Source organism: Scyliorhinus canicula, chromosome 2 (assembly GCF_902713615.1).
Source record: "Scyliorhinus canicula chromosome 2, sScyCan1.1, whole genome shotgun sequence".
NCBI lineage: Eukaryota > Metazoa > Chordata > Chondrichthyes > Carcharhiniformes > Scyliorhinidae > Scyliorhinus > Scyliorhinus canicula.
In genome coordinates, this window is record NC_052147.1 from 284180957 (window position 1) to 284202742 (window position 21786).

General features: G+C 49.2%; 1 protein-coding gene across 1 annotated transcript; it reads right to left on the reverse strand.

Moving 5' to 3' along the window:
* Positions 1-7876: 7876 nt before the first annotated feature.
* Positions 7877-21786, reverse strand: LOC119962338 (mitogen-activated protein kinase kinase kinase 2-like). The gene is made up of 4 exons (XM_038790319.1): positions 21640-21786; positions 14779-14908; positions 10037-10214; positions 7877-8104 (listed from the first exon to the last, which is right to left on the reverse strand). Exons 1-4 carry the CDS (start codon positions 21784-21786, stop codon positions 7879-7881), a joined length of 681 nt encoding a protein of 226 aa, XP_038646247.1. The 3' UTR covers positions 7877-7878.

The following is a 21786-nucleotide window of genomic DNA, read 5'->3' on the forward strand; positions in this document are numbered from 1 at the left end:
AGAGGGAGCTTTACTCTGTATGTAACCCTGTGCTGTACCTGTGCTGGGAATGTTTAATGGAGACAGTGTAGAGGGAGCTTTACTCTGTATCTAACCCTGTGCTGTACCTGTCCTGGGAGTGTTTGATGGGGGCAGTGTAGAGGGAGCTTTACTCTGTATCTAACCCCGTGCTGTACCTGTCTTGGGAGTGTTTGATGGCAACAGTGTAGAGGGAGCTTTACTCTGTATCTAACCCCGTGCTGTACCTGTCCTGGGAGTGTTTGACGGGGACAGTGTAGAGGGAGCTTTACCTCTGTATCTAACCTCGTGCTGTACCTGTCCTGGAGTGTCTGATGGGGAGAGTGTAGAGGGAGCTTTACTCTGTATCTAACCCCGTGCTGTACCTGTCCTGGGAGTGTTTGATGGGGACAGTGTAGAGGGAGCTTTACTCTGTATCTAACCCTGTGCTGTACCTGTCTTGGGAGTGTTTGATGGGGTCAGTGCAGAGAGAGCTTTACTCTGCATCTAACCCCGTGCTGTACCTGTCCTGGGAGTGTTTGATGGGGACAAAGTAGAGGGAGCTTTACTCTGTATCTAACCCCGTGCTGTACCTGTCCTGGGAGTGTTTGATGGGGACTTTTGGTAGCTGAAGCGAAGTATTCTATTCCCCAGTGTTGATATCCCTCACCTCAATAATCCACAGCATAAAGATATAAAATAATGACTTCAGATTGGGTTTTGATTGCAACTACTCCCACATACTGAACGATCGATACTTCAAAACTGATTCAGTAGCATAATGGATGTGCTTAAAAAAAACTTCAGAGGATGTGACCATCACTGGCAAGGATCTAGTTTCCCTGGAGAAGGTGGCCTGCTCCTTGAACTGCTGCAATCCACGTGATGTAGGTACACGCACAGTGCTGATAGGGAGGAAGTTGTGTTTTTGTTTTGACCTTGTGTAGAATCGATGTGGGATTGCCCACAATGATCTCTTTCGAGACAAGCACTGTGTAAAAAAATTATTTTTGCGAGAATTTCCCAACTGCAAATATAAATGTTAACATCTGTGCGACACTTAATCATGAAGGCAGTCGCTCAATTTAGGATTATACTCACTGCTTCAATTTGGGATTAGGCCATGCTGCAATGGGAAGCCTTCCAAATAGGGCCCGTAATCAGAAAGAGTCAGGAATATAGAACATCTTGTCCGCGGTTTGGCCTGTAGCCACCTTGTCCAGCTACAACTTGTACACTTGTCCTTATAACCAACCAGACAGAAATAATTGGCACTTGCAGTGAGTAACATCCTCTTTAGTTATTAACCAGGAGCCTTAACAAATCAGACTAATATTTTCCGACAGCTTGTAATTGACCAGGTCTTGCGGAGTATCATTGTGACGATGTGCTTGGGCCATCAATACTGTCAAACATCAACCAGCAATTCGGGAGCCCTGGCTGTGTGTGTGTGTGTGTGGGGGGAGGGGGGGGGGGGGGGGGGGGGGTCGTCGTCATCACTGAGAGTACAGAAATTAAAACTCCAGAGGAGGCTGTCACACAAAAACCTCGGAGGCCTTTTAAAAAAAAACTTACCAGGTGGGAACCCCAGAGGATCGGGAAGAATGTTGGCTTTGTACGCCAAACAATACTGCTTTTGGAAGCAAAATTGGGCGGATTTTAAAGATCTCGTCAAGTGCCCATTGGGTGACGAGGTTAAGAGTAAACCCCTGACTGGCCAAATGTTTGAGACCATGAAAGAGGCTGTATTAACATTGGGGTGTTTTGGTTCATCTATAAACAGTCCATTGCCAAAGTATTGGGTGTCACAGTCGACATCTCTCCAGCTTCAGTAACAACAATGTTAGGAGCAAAGGCAAATATACCAGTGTAACTAGCACTGACTGAAATATCAAAGATCCTTGTGGCAATACATTTGAAACCTCCTATCTGACTTTGCTCAATCAAGCATTAGTTCTAACTGGCAGAGGATAAGGAAGATGAGCGATAAAACAATACTTCAGGCGATTGCGATAGCTTACTGAGTATGTATTATACAAGGATTAACACTCGACAATAGGTGGCAGGAATGAGCTCCCTTTAACACAGATACATACAACACAATTTGTTCAGGAAATACGGTGACAAGCAGCCCTGGTTATCAGTACTCAAGTAAAGCTATTGCACCCCACCCACCCGACACTCCGGCCCTGTCCAGTGTTTGGAACCTGGGTCTAATACGCGATCATGGGATCTCGCGCCTCATTTGGCTTAAAACGAATGCGGACAAGATTTTGGCAAACTGACTGGGGTTAAGCAAGCGTTGAGAAATGAGAATCCCATTGAAATATTAACCCGTTTCCTCTTTTGGGCACTGACCGATTGTGGTGTATCTGCAACGTGAATGAATTAAACCTGCTTACATTCGCTATCTGGCCACCTACAGCGATCAACAATGTTCAATGTTGGCAAGACACCCACAGTTCGACAGGGCACTGCAAGCCTACAGAGTAACCTTGATACGGTGATGCTGGGCAATATTCTTCACCAAATGGCCAGGAATTAAACAGCCTGCCTGTACATCTGGATCAAGCTGTTACATGGTTCGTCTTCCCCATTCTTGGGATTGCTGTCTCACCTTCACATCCACACAAACAGACACTCTTCCAAATGGATGGAGTGGGGCTGGGGGGGTGGTGTCACGAGATGGGGGATGAACATAGTTCCATTGAGAGGCAGTGACAGTAAAGCCAGGTCGATACAGTGAAGGGTATCATCCATAACCATTTGCATTGAGAGCCCCAAGGGGCTTCACAGGGGGGGATTATTCAATCAAATCCGACACCGAGACACACAAGGACCGACAACAATTGAGAGCTTTAAAGGAAGAGAGGGAGAGGTTTAGGGAGGGAATGTCAGAGCTTAGGACCGAGGCAGCTGAAGTCACAGCCGACAATGGTGGGGCAATTTTAAATCAGGGCTGCAGACTAGGCCAGAATCAGAGAGGCGCAGAGATCGCGGAGAAGCGTAGGGCTGGGGGTGGTAACAGAGATGGGGAAGTGTGTGGCCCTGGGGGGGATGCAGCGTAATTTTGTTTCGGTTGCTCCAAGGCAGGAAGGGAATGTTAGCTGCAAAGGTTGGACTGCATTCCAAAGTTGCCCTGAGGTGCTGGAAGCCTTCCCTTACTGCCCTGATGTGCTGGAGGCCTTCCCTTACTGCCCTGAGGTGGGGAGGGCCTTCCCTCATTGCCCTGAGGTGCTGGAGGCCTTCCCACCCTGCCCTGAGGTGGTGAGGGCCTTCCCTCCCTGCTCTGACATGGCGAGGGCCTTCCCTCCCTTCCCTGAGGTGGTGAGGGCCTTCCCTCCCTGCCCTGACATGGTGAGGGCCTTCCCCCCCTGCCCTGAGGTGGTGAGGGCCTTCCCTCCCTGCCCTGACATGGTGAGGGCCTTCCCTCCCTGCCCTGAGGTGGTTGATGGCCTTCCCTCCCTGCCCTGAGGTGGGGAGGGCCTTCCCTCCCTGCCCTGACATGGTGAGGGCCTTCCCCCCCTGCCCTGACGTGATGAGGGCCTTCCCTCCCTGCCATGAGGTGGGGAGGGCCTTGTCTCCCTGCCATGAGGTGGGGAGGGCCTTCCCTTCCTGCCCTGAGATGGTTGATGGCCTTCCCTCCCCGCCCTGACGTGGTGAGGGCCTTCCTCCCTGCCCTGAGGTGGGGAGGACTTTCCCTTACCTGCTCTGACATGGCGAGGGCCTTCCCTCCCTTCCCTGAGGTGGTTGATGGCCTTCCCTCCCTGCCCTGAGGTGGTGAGGGCCTTCTCTCCCTGCCCTGAGGTGGTTGATGGTCTTCCCTCCCCGCCCTGAGGTGGTTGATGGCCTTCCCTCCCTGCCCTGAGGTGGCGAGGGCCTTCCCTTCCTGTCCTGAGGTGGTTGAGGGCCTTCCCTTCCTGCCCTGACGTGGTGAGGGCCTTCTCTCCCTGCCCTGAGGTGGTGAGGGACTTCTACCTGAACTGCAGTCCTGGTGGCTGTCCCACCAATTAAAGAGCAGCAAAGTACGTACATAAAAAGCAAGAGGGTAGCCAGGCAAAGGGTTGGCCCACTGAAGGACAGGCAAGGGAATCTATGTGTGGAGCCAGAGGAAATGGGCGAAGTACTAAATTAATACTTTGCATCAGTATTCACCAAAGAGAAGGAATTGGTGGATGTTGAGTCTGGTGAAGGGTGTGTAGATAGCCTGGGTCACATTGAGATCCAAAAAGACGAGGTGTTGGCGTCTTGAAAATATTAAGGTAGATAAGTCCCCAGGGCCTGATGGGACCTACCCCAGAATACTGAAGGAGGCGAGAGGGGAAATTGCTGAGACCTTGGCAGAAATCTTTGGATCCTCACTGTCTTCAGGTGATGTCCCTGAGGACTGGATAATAGCCAATGTTGTTCCTTTGTTTAAGAAGGGTAGCAAGGATAATCCAGGGAACTACAGGCCGGTGAGCCTTACATCAGTGGTAGGGAAATTGCTGGAGAGAATTCTTCGAGACAGGATCTACTCCCATTTGGAAGCAAATGGACGTATTACTGAGAGGCAGCACGGTTTTGTGAAGGGGAGGTCGTTTCTCACTAACTTGATAAGAGTTTTTCGAGGAGGTCACAAAGATGATTGATGCAGGTAGGGCAGTGGATGTTGTCTATATGGACTTCAGTAAGGCCTTTGACAAGGTCCCTCATGGTAGACTGGTGCAGAAGGTGAAGTCACACGGGATCAGGGGTGAGCTGGCAAGATGGATACAGAACTGGCTCGGTCATAGAAGGCAGAGAGTAGCAATGGAAGGGTGCTTTTCTAATTGGAGGGCTGTGACTAGTGGTGTTCCGCAGGGATCAGTGCTGGGACCTTTGCTGTCCGTAGTTTCGATAAATGATTTGGAAGAAAATGCAACTGGTCTGATTAGTAAGTTTGCAGACGAACAAAGGTAGGTGGAATTAGCAGATAGCGATGAGGACTGTCAGAGGATACAGCAGGATTTAGATTGTTTGGAGAATTGGGCAGAGAGATGGCAGATGGAGTTTAATCCGGACAAATGTGAGGTAATGCATTTTGGAAGGTCTAATGCAGGTAGGGAATATACAGTGAATGGTAGAACCCGCAAGAGTATTGACAGTCAGGGAGGTCTAAGTGTGCAGGTCCACAGGTCACTGAAAGGGGCAACACAGGTGGAGAAGGTTGTCAGGAAGGCATACGGCACGCTTGCCTTCATTGGCCGGGGCATTGAGTATAAAAATTGGCAAGTCATGTTGCAGCTGTATAGAACCTTAGTTAGGCCATACTTGAGTATAGTGTTCAATTCTGGTCGCCACACTACCAGAAGGAGAGGCTGCAGAAGAGATTTACCAGGATGTTGCCTGGTAAGGAGGGCATTAGCTATGAGGAGCGGTTGAATAAACTTGGTTTTTTCTCACTGGAACGACAGAGGTTGAGGGGGCGACCTGATAGAGGTCTACAAAATTATGAGGGGCATAGACAGAGTGGATAGTCAGAGGCTTTTCCCCAGGGTAGAGGGGTCAATTACTAGGGGCATAGGTTTAAGGTGCGAGGGGCAAGGTTTAGAGGAGATGTATGAGGCAAGATTTTTACACAGAGGATATTGGGTGTCTGAAACTCGCTGCCGGAGGAGGTGGTGGAAGCAGGGACGATAGTGACATTTAAGGGGCATCTTGAAAAATACATGAATAGGATGGGAATAGAGGGATACGGACCCAGGAAGTGTAGAAGATTTTAGTATAGACGGGCAGCATGGTCGGCACAGGCTTGGAGGGCCGAAGGGCCTGTTCCTGTGCTGTACCTTTCTTTGTTCTAATAGGCAGGTAGCAGTGGAAGCCTCAGAGGACAGAGTGTGATGGCCAAATGGGTCTGCAAGCAGTTGATGGCAGAAAGTGCTTCCAAGGGACGGACTACCTCGGAACTACAAAACAAAAACAAACACCTAGGCCGAGGCCTATTCCTCTAGTGGAGAGGTTAATTGCCAGGATTAGCAGAGACACGAGGAAAAGGCTTTTCCCTCAGAGGGTGGTGGGTGTTTGGAAATCACGGCCTAAGTTGGTGGTTGAGGCTGAACAGCTCGACTCATTTAAAAGGTTTCCTGGATCTGGATTGCTGAAGCCTGCGAGGCCACGGTCCAGGTACTGGAAAATGGGATTAAATGAGTGGCTAAAGAACAAAGAACATTACCGCACAGGATCATCCAAACCTGCACCAACCATGCTGCCCACCTGAACTAAAATCCCCTACACTTCCGGGGTCCGTATCCCTCTATTCCCATCCTATTCATCTATTTGTCAAGATGCCCCTTAAATGGCACTATCGTCCCTGCTTCCACCATCTCCCCCGGCTAGTTTATTTTGTTTTCCTCTTTAATGGTCACTGCAGACACGATGGGCTGATGGCCTCTTTCTGCACGGTAACTTCCTGTGGCTCTATGGTGGCTGCCTGGAATTTCTTGTCTGGTTTGTTGGTGGAGACAAAAACCCTCGACTCGTTTGCAAGATGCTGTGACCAGCGAGGATATGGGCCAGGGCCTGGAAGGTGGGATTAGAATAGGCAGCTAGTTTTAAAAGTAATTTTTTTTTTCAGCCGGCAGAGACAATGGATTCTTCCTGCGCCGTGATCTTCCTATGGTTCTGCGGAAAATGGTCTTAATTTCATCCACAAAGAAAAATTAAGGATCTGTAAACATTAATCAAATAATACCTAGTCTGAAAACGAGGCAGCATAGTTTGGCTATTGTTTCAGTACTGCAAATCCCAGAGACTAATTAAACTCGGGTAACATCGTAAATATAGTCGGTGCATACCCGATGGGCTGAATGGTCTCCTTCTGCACTGTACGAACTCTATGTTCAACATGAAGCTTCCAGGGACTCAGGGCCATGCTGCTAGCCGTGGCTGGGAATCACATCTCTGGACTGCAGGCCCAAGTTGAGGAAGTTAGCATCAGTTTATTATGGAAGGTGTAAGCGAGGCATCCTCAATGGCACTGGGCCTGAGACAGTGCTGCAGAAATCCACACACATCCCTTGTCAGCGGACAAGTCGGATTTGGTGTCTGCCCTAAGCAAGCAGCTCTCTTTGTCCACAAGCCCAGTCAGTAGGGTCGAACGGCAAAGATACACAGGGTAAAGGTCAATAACATTGTCCAGTGCGGTGGTGGTGGCAGCAGACACTGCCTGTAACTGGAGAAAGACTGACAGATGTTTCCAAGTTCCACATGCTGCAAATGCCAGCGCAAACACCAGATCCTGTCACACCCCCTGGCTGATGGCAAACTCTGAACCAAACTGTGGCTCTCCCCACTGCTCGCCTGGACAATGCCCTATCTGGAAGTTGAAGGAGGAGGAATTGATGGCTACACTGTCCGACCGTACCTCTGTCCTGATAATTTGGAGTTTATATGGTGCGACAGCGCACCAACAGCAGACCTGCAGATCTCTTGGCTTTGGGTTACAGGAAAACAAATGACAGACATTCTGCAACAGTGGCTGTGCGGAAATGAATTGTATAACAGTCTCTTGTATAACCTGCTGCAGCTTCTACACATCTAGGGAGGCTCAGTCTCCGCTAATTTACAAATTAATTCTTACTTCGAAGGGGGATTAGGACCTGCCACGCTGTATCGGACGATGAATAATCAGGAATGAATTATGTAATAAAGTGCTTTACCTTGAAGGACATCAGAGTACTGTGTGAATACACTGTAAAAAACCTTCTGATCATTCCCTTTGTGAGAATGCAAAAAAATCTCATTATAAATACAAATTTAAGTATAAATTACAACCTAGGAAACACCTAGAATCACCAAAATTATACATTGAAAAAGTGCAATCAGATAGAAAATAATGCATCAGATGTTGAGGGTTAATTGCTAGTGATAGTGCACAAAGGTGTGGCGCAACAGTTCCTCTGCTGATGGCCTCTGCTTCACCTCCACAAATATCTTTTTCAAAAAGTCCCGACTGTGGTCTGACACGTGAGGTGGAAGCTGAGGATTCGTTGGCTGAGTGGCGATCTTGAATATGGCGGCCATGGCTTCAAACTCCGCCCAAGGAGGCTTCTCGGTGAGCATCTCCACAACGGTACAACCCACGCTCCTGAAAAAGGCAAAGAGGCAAAACCAATGCAAAAAACTACAGGCACGGCTCCCAAGAAACAAAGCACATCCTTCCTGGATAAATCTGACAGAAACGAGTTCAAAGACTCAGATCAAATAACTCAGACTCAAAATAAAGAAGTTCCCACGATAGCTGGCATTTATCCCCGGGTACGGGGTGGCACGGTGACACAGTGGTTAGCACTGTTGCTTCACAGCTCCAGGGTCCCAGGTTCGATTCCCGGCTTGGGTCGCTGTCTGTGCGGAGTCTGCACGTCCTCCCCGTGTCTGCGTGGGTTTCCTCCCACAAGTCCCAAAAGACGTGCTTAGGTCTGAATTCTCCCTCTCTGTACCCGAAGAGGCGCCGAGGGGCTGGTTTAGCACAGGGCTAAATCGCTGGCTTTGAAAGTAGACCAAGGCAGGGCAGCAGCACGGTTCAATTCCCGTACCAGCCTCCCTGAATAGGCGCCGGTATACAGACCTGGTATACACTCTTGCAGGGGCTGGTTTAGCACACTGGGCTAAACAGCTGGCTTGTAATGCAGAACAAGGCCAGCAGTGTGGGTTCAATTCCCGTACCAGCCTCCCCGAACAGACACCGGAATGTGGCGATTAGGGGCTTTTCACAGTAACTTCATTTGAAGCCTACTCGTGACGATAAGCGATTATTTCAATTCATTTCATAGTAACTTCATTGCAGTGTTAATGTAAGCCTACTTGTGACACAAATAGAGATGATTATTATTGACCGGGGGGAGTGGTTTGAGGCGCCGACAATTACTATGAGGGATTTGTTGGGGAGGTACCAGCCAATTAGAAACAAGCTGTGGTGGCGATAATCAAAGAGATCAATATGGACGCAGACAAATACTGAACGATTAGTCACACTTTAAATTCTCGTTTCCCTCGCTTTCAATAAAAATCAAACACTTGAAATAAAAGGTATGCAGCACTAGAGGAAACCGCGGGGAGTGAGACTGACTGGACAGTTCTTTCAAAGGACTGACAAAGGCAATAGGGGCTGAATGACAACCCGTGTGATTACCCATTCTGTGGATGGAAGTGAGCTCAATGTAAGGTGGTCAAATTTGATTATACCAAACGAAGAGTACTGGAATCGACTTTGAATTGACTTGAAACGGCAAAGCAAACTGAACAAAAAAACATGGCTAGATGGATGGATGCTGAAACGCATGCAGATACGCGCTGACTATTACATGTAGAATCAAAAATATGCATACTCCATATCAACTCAATAATCTGTATCAAGCTGAAGGAAACAAGAATAATCGGGGACTCCTGAAATGTATACTCCACAGTCATTTAGATTTTTCCAGCAGTTAATCTGTGCACATGGATCATTTGTTACTTAATTAATCTCACGGTTGACCCTGCACTGGCCAAGTGTGACAGATAAAGTGGAACGGGAGAGAGAGCTCTGTAAAACACAAAGGTTGTGTTGGTGGAGTGTAGATCAGAGGTGGACAGATCGAACAGCTGCTACTTCCCACAGAAAGTCAAGTCATTGATTGCCCAGGAATCAAACAGTGGTACAGCACGGTGGCACAGTGCTGCCTCACAGCACCAGGGACCCAGGTTCAATTTCCGGCTTGGGTCACTGTCTGTGCGGAGTTTCCATGTTCGCCCCGTGTCTGCACCTCCTCACAGTCCAAAGATGTGCAGGTTAGGTGGATTGGCCATTGTAAATTGCCCTTAGTGTCCAGGGATGTGCAGGTTGGGTTATGGGAATAGGGCAGAATGGGTGCGGAAGAGTGGACCTGGGTAGGGTTCTCTTTCAGAGGGTCAGTGCAGACTCGATGGGCCGAATGGCCTCCTTCTGTACTGTAGGGATTCTATGATACTATGCAAGGTTCGGTATGACTGGTCTCACTGATAAAAATATCGCGTCTCTTTTCATGTCTTGTCAACTTACCAGATATCTGCTTTTCTGCCATAACCTTCACCACTGATCACTTCTGGGCTCATCCAGTAGGGTGTGCCAGTGACCGACTTCATGCCCGTCCCTGAGAGACAGATTGTCTGCAACCTTCTACTGGCACCAAAATCTCCCAGCTTAACATTACCGGCAGAATCCCGTAAAATGTTTGCTCCTTTAAAACAAAAGACAACATTTTAATCTGGTTTCCAACACTTAATGTCCACACCAATCACAGCAAGCTGGCTCGGAGTTGGAGTTTAGAGTGAGAGGGGATCTCATAGAAAGGTACAAAATTCTAACAGGATTAGACAGGGTAGAGGGGATGGGTACGTGAACCCACCACGGAATGGGTGTGGATTGTGAGGCCTCCTTGTGAGGCCCACCCCTCGCCCCGCTCCCCGCCCCTTCTCCTCACCCCCCTCCCCGCCCCTTCTCCTAACCCCCCCGCCACCACTCCCCACGCCCCCCTCCCCCGCCCCACCCCTCGCCCCCCTCCTCGCCCCCCCCCCTCACCATGGCAGTGCTCCCATCCCCCCCCCCCCCCCCCCCCCCCGGGCCCTCACCATGGCAGTGCTCCCATTCTCCCCCCCCCCCCCCCCCCCCCCCCCCCCGATGAAGCACACATCCTGCCCAGCGGTGGCAGCCACACTAAGGACGTGGAATCAAATGAGGCAATATTTCCGTTTGACCGAGATATCCCCCATGGCCCCATCTGCGGCAGCCACAGATTCCCACCAGCCATGCTCAACGTCACCTTCAGAAAATGGACGCTTTCACATGGAAAACAGACTAGAGACAGAGAGAGAACTGACGGAGGAACTGAAACTACCGACAGGACAGGAACTTAGGCAGCTACAGGTAAAGCATTTTCTCCGCAAGGGGACAGTAGGGTACCCCAGGCCCCCCCGAGACCACACTACTAGAGGATCTGATAAACACAGACAGTAAGGAAGGAGGAAAATGTACAGACAGCTACTGGACAAGGCTCTAATGCCATTGGTGGAGGCCAGGCGGAAATGGGAGGATGAGCTGGGGTCAGAGGCGGGGTGGGGACTCTGGAGCGAAGCACTAAGCAGGGCCAACTCCACCTCCTCCTGCGCAAGGCCCAACCTCATGCAGCTCAAAGTGGTGCACAGAGCGCACCTGACCAGGACCCGAATGAGGATAATAATAATAATAAATCGCTTATTGTCACAAGTAGGCTCCAATGAAGCTACTGTGAGAAGCCCCTAGTTGCCACATTCCGGCGCCTGTTCGGGGAGGCTGGTTACGGGAATTCAACCCGCGCTGTGGGCCTTGTTCTGCATTACAGGCCAGCTGTATAGCCCACTCTGCTAAACCAGCCCCTAAATGTGAACGGTGGCAGAGGGGCCCGGCCAACCACACCCACATGTTCTGGGCTTGCCCCAAGCTTGCTGGGTTCTGGGCAGCCTTCTCCGAGGCAATGTCTAAGGTTGTGGGGGTGAGGGTGGAGCAGTGCCCGAGAGCGGCAATCTTCGGGGTATCGAAGCAGCGAGAGTTGCACATGGGGAAGGGGTCCGCCGCCCTGGCTTTCGCTTCCCTAATCGCCGCCGGAGAATCCTGCTCAGCTGGCGATCGGCAGCACCACCCACAGCTACAGACTGGCTCGCTGACCTCTCGGAATTCCTCCACCTGGAGAAGATCAAGGACAACATCCGAGGGTCGGAGGAAGGATTCCTCAAAGCGTGGGGCAATTAACCGGCCTATTCCAAAACCTGTTCGAGGCAGACAGCGACGAGGGAAAGAGTGAGAAACGGGAGAGAGCAGACAGAGATACACAACTCTGGGGAGTGGGGACGGGACGGGGGGGGGGGGGGGGGGGGGGGGGAAGAAGAGGGGGGGGAACTCGGGGGAACTGAGGGGAGCAACACAGAGGGAGGGGGAAGTTGCCCATATCTGACAAATAGACCCACTGCAAACATTTCCTGTTGCCACTTGCCTCAAGCTGTCTAAGAATAATTGGGTCATTCTCAGGTTGGTAGGCCGTGACTAATGCAGTACCACAAGGATAAGTCGTTGGGGCACAATTATTCACAAACTATATCAATGATTTGGTGACCAAATGAATTATTTCCAAGTTTGCAGATGAAACAAAGGGAGACAGCAATGAGAGTTGTGAGGAGTCTGCAAAGAGGCGGCAAGGGGGTTTACACAGGCTGAGCCAATGGGCAAGAGTGCGGCAGATGGAACCTAATGTGGGAAAATGTGCAGTTACTCACTCTGGTCGGAGGAACGGAGGTGCAGATTGGGATAAATTGGGAAGTGTTGGTGTCCAAAAGGACCTGGATGTCCTTGGCTGGAATTCTCCGACTGCAGTGATTCACTTTTCCCATCGGCAGCGCCCCCCTGTCCGTGGCGTGACTTCAATGGGAAATCCCACTGACAAGCAGCGGGAAGATAAGCATCCCACCGCCAGGGAACGGCACGTACCATCGAGAAACAAGCGCCTGGGGAAGCGGAGAATCCAGCCCCTATGAGTCAGTGAAAGCTAACATGCAGCTGCAGCAAGAAATTAGAAAGGCAAATGGTAAACTGCAACATGACCCGAGTACAGGAGTACGCAGGTCCTCCCGTGACTGTATATAGCCTTGGTGAGACTGCACCAGGAGTACTGAGTACTGTCGCTGTGTCTCTGCCATCGAGGCAGTGCAGCCAACGTTCACCAGACTGATCCCCAGGATTATCCCATGCGGAGAGTTTCAGGAGGCCGTTCCTATAATCCCTGGAGTTTAGAGGAAGGGGAGATGATCTCATTGAAGCGTATACAATTCTTACAGAGCTCGACCGGGTAGATGGAAGAAAGATGTTTCCCCTGTCAAGAAGGGTTCCAGAACCAAGGGATACAGACTCAGAATAAGGAATAGGCTATTTAGGACTGAGATGAGGAGGAATTTCTGCAGTCAGATGTTGGTGAATCTTCGGAATTTTCTGCCCCAGAGGTCTGCAGAGGCTTAGTCACTGAATATGTTCAAGACTGATCGACAGATTCTGGATATTAAAGATATCAAGGGATAGGGGTGAGGGGAAATGGCATTAGGGTAGTTAGGTAGGGGCAGCACGGTAGCACAAGTGGGTAGAAATGCGGCTTCACAACGCCTGGGTCCCAGGTTCAATTCCCCGCTGGGTCCGTGTGGAGTCTGCACGTTCTCCCCGTGTCTGCGTGGGTTTCCTCCGGGTGCTCCGGTTTCCTCCCACAGTCCAAAGACGTGCACGTTAGGTGGATTGGTCATGATAAACTGCCCTTTGTGACCAAAAAGGTTAGGAAGGGTTATTGGGTTGTGGGGATAGGGTGTAAGTGAGGGCTTAAGTGGGTCGGTGCAGACTCGATGGGCTGAATGGCCTCCTTCACTGGGCTAAATCGCTGGCTTTGAAAGCAGACCAAGGCAGGCCAGCAGCACAGTTCAATTCCCGTACCAGTCTCCCCGAACAGGCGCCGGAACTAGGGGTTTTTCACAGTAACTTCATTGAAGCCTACTCGTGACAATAAGCGATTTTCATTTTCATTTCTGCACTGTATGTTCTATGTTCCAGTTGATCGCCATGCCTAGTTGGATGGCAGGCTTAAGGCCAGAATGACTGTCCCCTGCTGCTATATTCTTATGTTCTGTGACCACCAGCAGATTACTGGAACCATGCCAGTGTCCCCATTCTTCACGTGCAAGTCTGTGACTGGGAACCTCCTTGATTATTAACTCCAGAATGCCTGTAGCCAAGGCCAATTCCTTTCTTACCTGACACAAGAATCCTGGCTGACTTTCTGTCCCTAGCATTCTGTGCTGCAAGCTGCTGTGATCCGGGATTGGATAAATACAAGACGGGAAACAGTTTCAGAAGAGTAAAGGAGTGGGACCAATTGATTGCTCCTTCAAAGAGCTGGCACAGACAGAACGGGCTGAATGGCCTCCTTCTGTGCTGTGAAGCACTACAGTTGTTGAAGAGGTTAGCAGTTATGACCCAGGCTAAGAAAGGCAGTGGTTAAACTTGGCTCTTCCAGTCTCTACATCGTCAGTGCAGCACCAGGCGGCATCACTGGCCATCAGGCCTTCAGGGAAGATGCATGTTCCGCACTAAAGATACATGACTAGGATCGAGACACAATTGCACGCATTGTAACTCTCCATCTTGAGCTAATCCAAAACTCTGCTGTTTACATCCTAACTAGGCTGAAGGGCCTATTTCCATGCTGTAAACATCCATGACGCTATCCAAGTCCCGCTCACCCATCACTCCTGTGCTTGTCCCACTGGCCTATATCATCTCAACCTTAAAATTCTCACTGTTGTTTTCAAATACCCCCATGGCCTTACCCCTCACTGTCTGCCAGTCCTACACCCCTCTGAGATCGCGACACTCTAATTCTGACCCCAATTACCCCACTCCGTCATTGGCGGCTGTGCGTTCCGCTGTCTGGGCCTAAGTTTGAAGGCCTCCCCACCTCCCACTTTCCACAGATGTTTCCTGACCTTCTATGTTGTTTCCCTGTTTTTATTTCAGATTTCTGGAATTCGCCATGTTTTGCTTCTATTTGTAGGACATTACAGGAATAATGTTCCTCCTGGCATACGGGTATGGTTGTTGCTGTGAGGTTTAGGGCTTGGTTCGGTGACAGTGTTAGCAGCCCAGGGTACCCTGGAACACATGGTGCCTCTGTGGATTATGTCGCCTCAGGTCACCCTGCACATCACCCCGCTTCAGAAGCTGCTGCCCGCACTCACCTTTTATATCTCTGTGCACAATCATATTACTGTGCAGGTAGGAAACACCTTCCAGGATCTGTCGCGTGTATCTGCGGGTCACATTCTCCGTCAGTGCCCCATAGGCCTTGAGTTGGTCCTTTATTGAACCCTACAGAGAAACACCGCCCGTTACAAAACAGAATACATTAATTTTGTAACGCCCGCTGTTAAAACCACTCCAAGTTTTAAGGTCATCCCTTCAAGATGGGGCTGGTTTAGCTCACTCAGCTAAATCGCTGGCTTTTCAAGCAGATCAAGCAGGCCAGCAGCGCGGGTTCGATTCCCGTACCAGCCTCCCTGAACAGGCGCCGGAATGTGGCGACTAGGGGCTTTTCACAGTAACTTCATTGAAGCCTACTCGTGACAATAAGCCATTTTCATTTCATTTCATTTCAAGATCACCCGAATATGGCTTCAAATTCTTGCACTGAAAAATAATGCTTGTACTTGTAAATTATTAGTTCCTTCTTGTTACAAGGATTCAAAAAGTACCAAAATGGCCAATGCCTACCTCGTAAAGCTGGCGAGGGTCCCGAGACTGACCCTGGCTCCATGGTTACGTCTTTCTGAACAACACTTCTCATTTATGCCATGTCGTCTGACCTGTTTCTACGTTAATTTTCTATCTAGCCTCACCAATTGCTGAGTATGACTACACTGTAACCTCTGACAATGACCGGCCAGGCATGGGAGGGGGCTGTTTACCTTCCCACCCCCCTCCCCATCCCCGATCTAGTCATCCATTTCCACCATGTGGGGTAACCCAGCAACCATCCCGGGAGTGCTGACACCGGACCCACTCAAAATGGCTGCCCCCCCCCCCCCCCCCCCCCCCCCCCCCCCCCCCCCCCCACACACACAGGGAACTAATCCCACCCCACACCCACCAACACGACACCCAAATAGACAAACAGCAACAAGGAAAACAAAGAGGACCCACCCTCCCTTATCCCTAGCCCCAAACAGAACTAAAACAAAAATCCTGAGCTCATCATTAAAACTCCCCGAGTGCAGTTACCCCCACCGCTCTGCTCCCGTTAGCTAACCCGACAGCTAGCAGGGCAACCAGGGCAGAACAAATACCCATAACACCAACCAGTTCCCCCACCCATGCCCAACTTCAATAGTCAAAGAAAGAAGAACAATAGCCATCCCATAAACCAAGAAAAAAAATCCAAATCAGCCCAGAAATTCCAGTAAGTCCCAAAAATCACATGCCCTTCCCCCGTAGAGATTTCACAAAAAGAACAATGAACAATTAGTTTGTCCCCAGTCCATGCTTTTTCACAAATGCATCTGCCTCCTCCAGCACTGCAAAAGAATAGTCTCTCGATTCATAAAGTCACTCGAAGGTGGCAGGTTAGGCCACACCAAACTAAAAACTGCTTGTGTACAACGCGGCCTTATTGAACGCCACAGGCCTCTTTCACCAGTTCCGCTCCTACATCCTGGTACAGCCTAATGGCATTGTTCCCCCCCCCATCCCCATTTATAGTCTTGATGGTCCTTCGCTGACCACAGGATTTGTTCCTTCTCCTGGTAGCTGTGAAACTTCACAATAATGGCCCACGGTGGTTCACCAAAACGAGGCATTTGCCTGACCGAGCGGTGGGCCCAGTCTAATTCGGGACGGGATGTCATTCCACCCTCCCCCGCCATCTTCCCGCACATCTGCAAAATGTGTTCCGCAAGAGTCGGGCCCTCCAGACAGCCCCACGGTTCTCAGTCTCTGCCTTCTGGAGCGATTCTCCAGATCGTCCATTTGGCCCCAAGAGCCTCGTTATCCCCGGCCACTCTGCTCCGAGAGGGCCACTCCCACCTCCTGTATCCCCAACGCCTTGACCAGCTGCTCTGCTTTTGCCAAGGCCGCCGAATGGGGGCCAGGAGCCTTCCATTGCCTCAGAGACAGCATGAGACAGCCTGCAGCAACTTCCCAAGTTCTACCTGCCAAGGTGCCTGTGAGCAGCTCGGCCATCGACGGAGTGGCCACAGTCGCAGATGGAAATTCTGCCATTTTCTCAGCAGATGAGACTCGAGAGGCGTCAGAGTCTGAAGACGATTCTCCGCTTGTCTGCTGCCTTGTCTTGTACTTTTTGGACATTCTGTTTACGTGGAAATCCTGTCCCATCAAACTAATAAAGTTCCACCCCAATGCACCCCGAAGATAGGGCGAAAAGTGCCAAAATCAAGGTACTCTGGGGAGCCAGCCCGTGTTACTGCTCTCCACAACACACCACATCCCTTATATAATCTGTTCGAAACATCCTTAAAAACCTCTGACAGGTTTGTCACACATGGCTTCGCTTTCACAAATCCATGGTGACTCTGCCCAATCAGATCATTACTCTCCAAGTATCAAGTTGTCACATCCTTTACAATAGAGTCAAACATCTCCCCATTACTGACGTCAGGTTAAGCAGTCTGTAATTTCCTATTTTCCCTCTCCCCACCTTTCTTAAATAGTGGGGTTAATATTTGCTACTTTCCAATCTGCAGGGTCAGATTGTCAGGTCCCAGGGGTTTATCAGCTATCAGACCCATTCATTTCTCCAAAATATTACTTTTATACCAATTTCCTTCACTTCCTCATTCTGACTCGTCCCGTTGCTGTTCGGAGATGTTTTGTATCTTGCTCCATGAAAGACGGATAGAAATTAATGATTTGCTTCTCAATTATTTCCCCATTTTCCATTATAAATTCTCTTGTCTCTTCCACATTTTGCCGTGCTAATTTTACAATATGTCTTCATGTTTCTCATTAGTTTACTTTCATATTTTATTTTCTCTCTCTACAGGTTTTTTGGTCCTCATTTATTGAACTCTGAAATTCTCCAATCCTCAGGCTTGATACTTTTTGGCAACTTTACAAAGATTTTCCTTTGATTTATTACGATCTTTAATTTCAATTGTCCACCGCGGATTCAGATTTCCCATCTGATTTTTGTGCTTTAAGGGAATGAATATTTATTGTAAGCCATGTATTCGTTCTTGAAATACTGGCAATTCCCTTTCCATGTGTTTTCCCAATCCACTACAGTCAATTTGCCCCTCATACCTTCACAGTTTCCTTTGTTAAAAGTTAAGAGCCGAATTTCGGATTGAACTACACGGTCTTCAAACGGAAAGGAAAACTCTCTTATTATGGTCACTCTTCCCCAAGGGTTCTTTTATAACGATGACACAAAGGTAGCTAGAAAAGTAACTTGTCAAGAGGAGGTACAGAGGCTACAAAAAGTTATAGACAGGTGAAATGAGTGGGCAAAAATTTGGCAGATGGGAGTATAATATGGGAACTTGTTTGCCTGGGCAGGACGAATAGAAAAGCAGCAAATTATTTCAATGTTGAGAGATTGCAGAAGGATCTAGGTTTCCTGGTTTTGGTCTCCTTATTTGAAAAAAATATATATAACTGCTTGAGAAGTAGTTCGGAGAAGGTTCACGCAATTCATTCCTGGGGCAAAAGACTTATCTTTAAAAGAGAGGTTGAACAGGTCGGGTCTATACACATTGGAGTTTAGAAGAATGAGAGGAGATCTTATTGAAACATATATGGTCCTGAGGGGATTTGACAGGGTGGTCCGGGAGGGTGTTTCCACTTGTTCGAGAGATTAGAATCGGGGACACACTAAGAGTTGGAGGAAATGAGGAGAATTATCTTCTCTCAAAGGGCCGTTCGTTAGTATGCAGAATTCTCTTCGCCAGAGAGCAGTGGGGCTGGTCCATGAATTTTTTCAAGGCAGAGTTAGTTTCTTGAAAGACAAAAGTATAAAGGGCTACCATAGAACCACAGAATTCCTACGGTGCAGAAAGAGGCCATTTGGCCCATTGAGTCTGCACCAATCCTCTGAAAGAGCACCCCGTCTAGGTCCACTCGATTGCCTTATTCCCGTAACCCCACCTAACCTGTACATCCCTGGACATGAAGGGGCAATTTAGCATGGCCAAGCCACCTAACCTGAGGGGGGAAACCGGAGCACCCAGTGGAAACCCATGCAGACCCGGGGAGAAAGTGCAAATGCCACAGATAGTTACCCAAGGTCCTTCCCACTGTGAGACAGCAGTGCTAACCACGGTGCCACCCACTATTATGGGGCAAACAGCAAATTGGAATTGACACCACGGCCGTATCAGCCATGATCTTATTGAATGGTGGAGCAGGCTTCAAGGGCTGAATAGCCGAGTGCAGCTCCTAAGTCTCATGTTCCTGCAACAAGATCAATTAGCCCTCTCTCATTGCATTATATTAGATCTAAAATAGCCTGTTCCCCAGTTAGATCCTCACCATACTGTTCCAGAATACACTTTCCAGGAATTCAATCTTATGAATTAAACTCATTAACACCTCCTCCACAATAGTCCTCAATACCGGGGCCCTGCAAGGCTGCGTACTTAGCCCCCTACTCTACTCCCTGTACACACATGACTGCGTGGCAAAACTTGGTTGCAACTCCATCTACAGTTTGCTGACGATACGACCATAGCGGACCAGATCTTGAATAACGACGAGTCAGAATACAGGAGGGAGATTGAGAACCTGGTGGAGTGGTGCAGCGACAACAATCTATCCCTCAATGCCAGCAAAACTAAAGAGCTGGTCATTGACTTCAGGAAGCAAAGTATTGTCAGCGTCAATGGGGCCGAGGTGGAGATGGTTAGCAGTTTCAAATTCCTTGGGGTATACATCACCAAAAATCTGTCCTGGTCCACTCATGTCGACGCTATCACCAAGAAAGCACAACAGCACCTATACTTCCTCAGGAAACTTAAGGAAATTCGGCATGTCTTGCGCTCATCCATTTCCTCTCTGCTTGCATGTACCTAATGTGGTGTGGTGTGATCACCTCTTTAATGTGCTCACCACACACGTCTCAGTCTGGCTGATACACCGCCTGAACTCCAGATGTCATTTAAGTTCCCAAACCTGGAGCTCAAGTTTCTGGAGCTAATGTCATTTACTTCACGTGTTCGTTTAGACCATGTGAAGCATCCATGATTCCCCACATATCACAGGATGCACAAACCACATGGCTTAGCTGCCCTGCCGTGTCTTAACTTTACAGAATACGTATTATAAATTGGGGCTTAGAAAACCGAGGGCAGCACGGTGGCGAGTCCAAGGTTCGATCCCGGCTCTGGGTCACTGTCCGTGTGGAGTTTGCACATTCTCCCCATGTTTGCGTGGGTCTCACCCCCACATCCCAAAGATGTGCAGGGTAGGTGGATTGGCCATGCTAAATTGCCCATTAATTGGAAAAAATGAATTAGGTACGCTAAATTTATAAAAAAGGAAAGGTGAATTACTCACTAATCAGCTCCTCCCCATGTTGATCTACTAAAATGTGGGCTGGCATTTATGTTACCCTTCAGAATGTGGTGGTGAGCTGCCTTCCTGAACCGCTACAGACCCCGAGGTGTAGGTACACCCATTGTGCTGTTAGGGAGGGAGTTTCAGGATGTTGCTCCAGCGACAGTAAATGAACAGTGATATATTTCCAAGTCAGGGTGGTGAGTGATTTGGGGTGTGGAGGGGGGGGGGGAACCTCCAGGCAGTGGGGTTCCCAGGTACCTGCTGCTCTTGTCCTTCAGTGTTCGTGGGTTTGGAAGATGCTGTATAAGGAATCTTGGTGAGTTACTGCAATGTATCTTGTAGATGGTACACACGGCTGCCGCCGTTCATCGGTGGTGGAGGGAGTGAATGTTTGTGGAAGGGGAGCAATCAAGGTTTGGGCTGCTTTGTCCTGGATGGTGTCGAGCTTCTTGAGTGTTGTTGGAGCTGAACTTATCCCGGCAAGTGGGGAGCATTCCGTCACGCTCCTAACTTGTGCCTTGTGAACAGCCTTTGTGGCTCCTGCAGTGATATCCTGGAGTTGAGATGATTGACCTCCAACCACCACAACCATCTTCCTTTGTGCCGGGTATGACTCCAACCAGCGGAGAGTTTCCCCCCGATTCCTATCGACTCCAGTTTAGCTCGGGCTCCTTGATGCCACACTCGGTCAAATGCTGCCTTGATGTCAAAGACAGTCACTCCCACCTCCCCTCTGGCATTCAGCTCTTTTGTCCATGTTTGAACCAAGGCTGTAATGAGGTCAGGAGCTGAGTGACCCTGGCGGAAGACAAACTGAGCATCCGTCAGCAGGTTATTGCTGAATAAGTGCTGCTTGATAACACTGTTGATGACTCCTTCCATCACTTTGCTGATGGTGGAGAGCAGACTGATAGGGCGGTAATTGGCTGGGTTGGGTTTGTCCTGTTTCTTGTGTACAGGACACACGTGGGCAATTTTCCACATTTCCGGGTAGATCCCAGTGTTGTAGCTGTACTGGAACAGCTTGGCTAGGGTGTCACTTTTTAATTGCTGATGTAACAATCTGAACTGCGCACTGCTCCCGCTGGGCACTTCCTGTGCCCCGCTTCCTTCCTGCCGCTTTCCAATTCGCTAATTATTTTCTGCGCATTTTTCTAATCAATGCTGCTCCTGACCATCACTTGAAGAACTACTTTAAACCCCACTAGTACAACCACCCGGCATATCCCACAGCCCGGAATCCCTCCCACCCCATCGCCCCTGGAATCTTGCCACTTTCTGAGGCTTATCATTATTAACTTTAATAATTACCGAATCATTCCCAATGTGATATCCGACTAAACATCTACTTTATAAACACCATGAGGGCATTGCCTGCCTTCCATGCCTCCTTTCAGAAATTCTGAATTCCAAATAACCTCCAAGTCTACAATTGATTTTAAACTGACCAACCTGCACTTTCCAAGCTATTTTCAAATAATAGAGTTAGAAAAGAATGTGTGATCATGAATAGAGGATTGTTTGAAGCTTACCCCTGGCATATACTCCATAAAGATAGACAGGGTCCGCTCTTGAGGGTCCCTCAAACAGCCATAATACTGGACAATCCTCTCGTGGTGCAGGTTCTTCAGTAGCTGGATTTCACATTCAAGAGCATTCACCTCCTGAAAATAATTCAT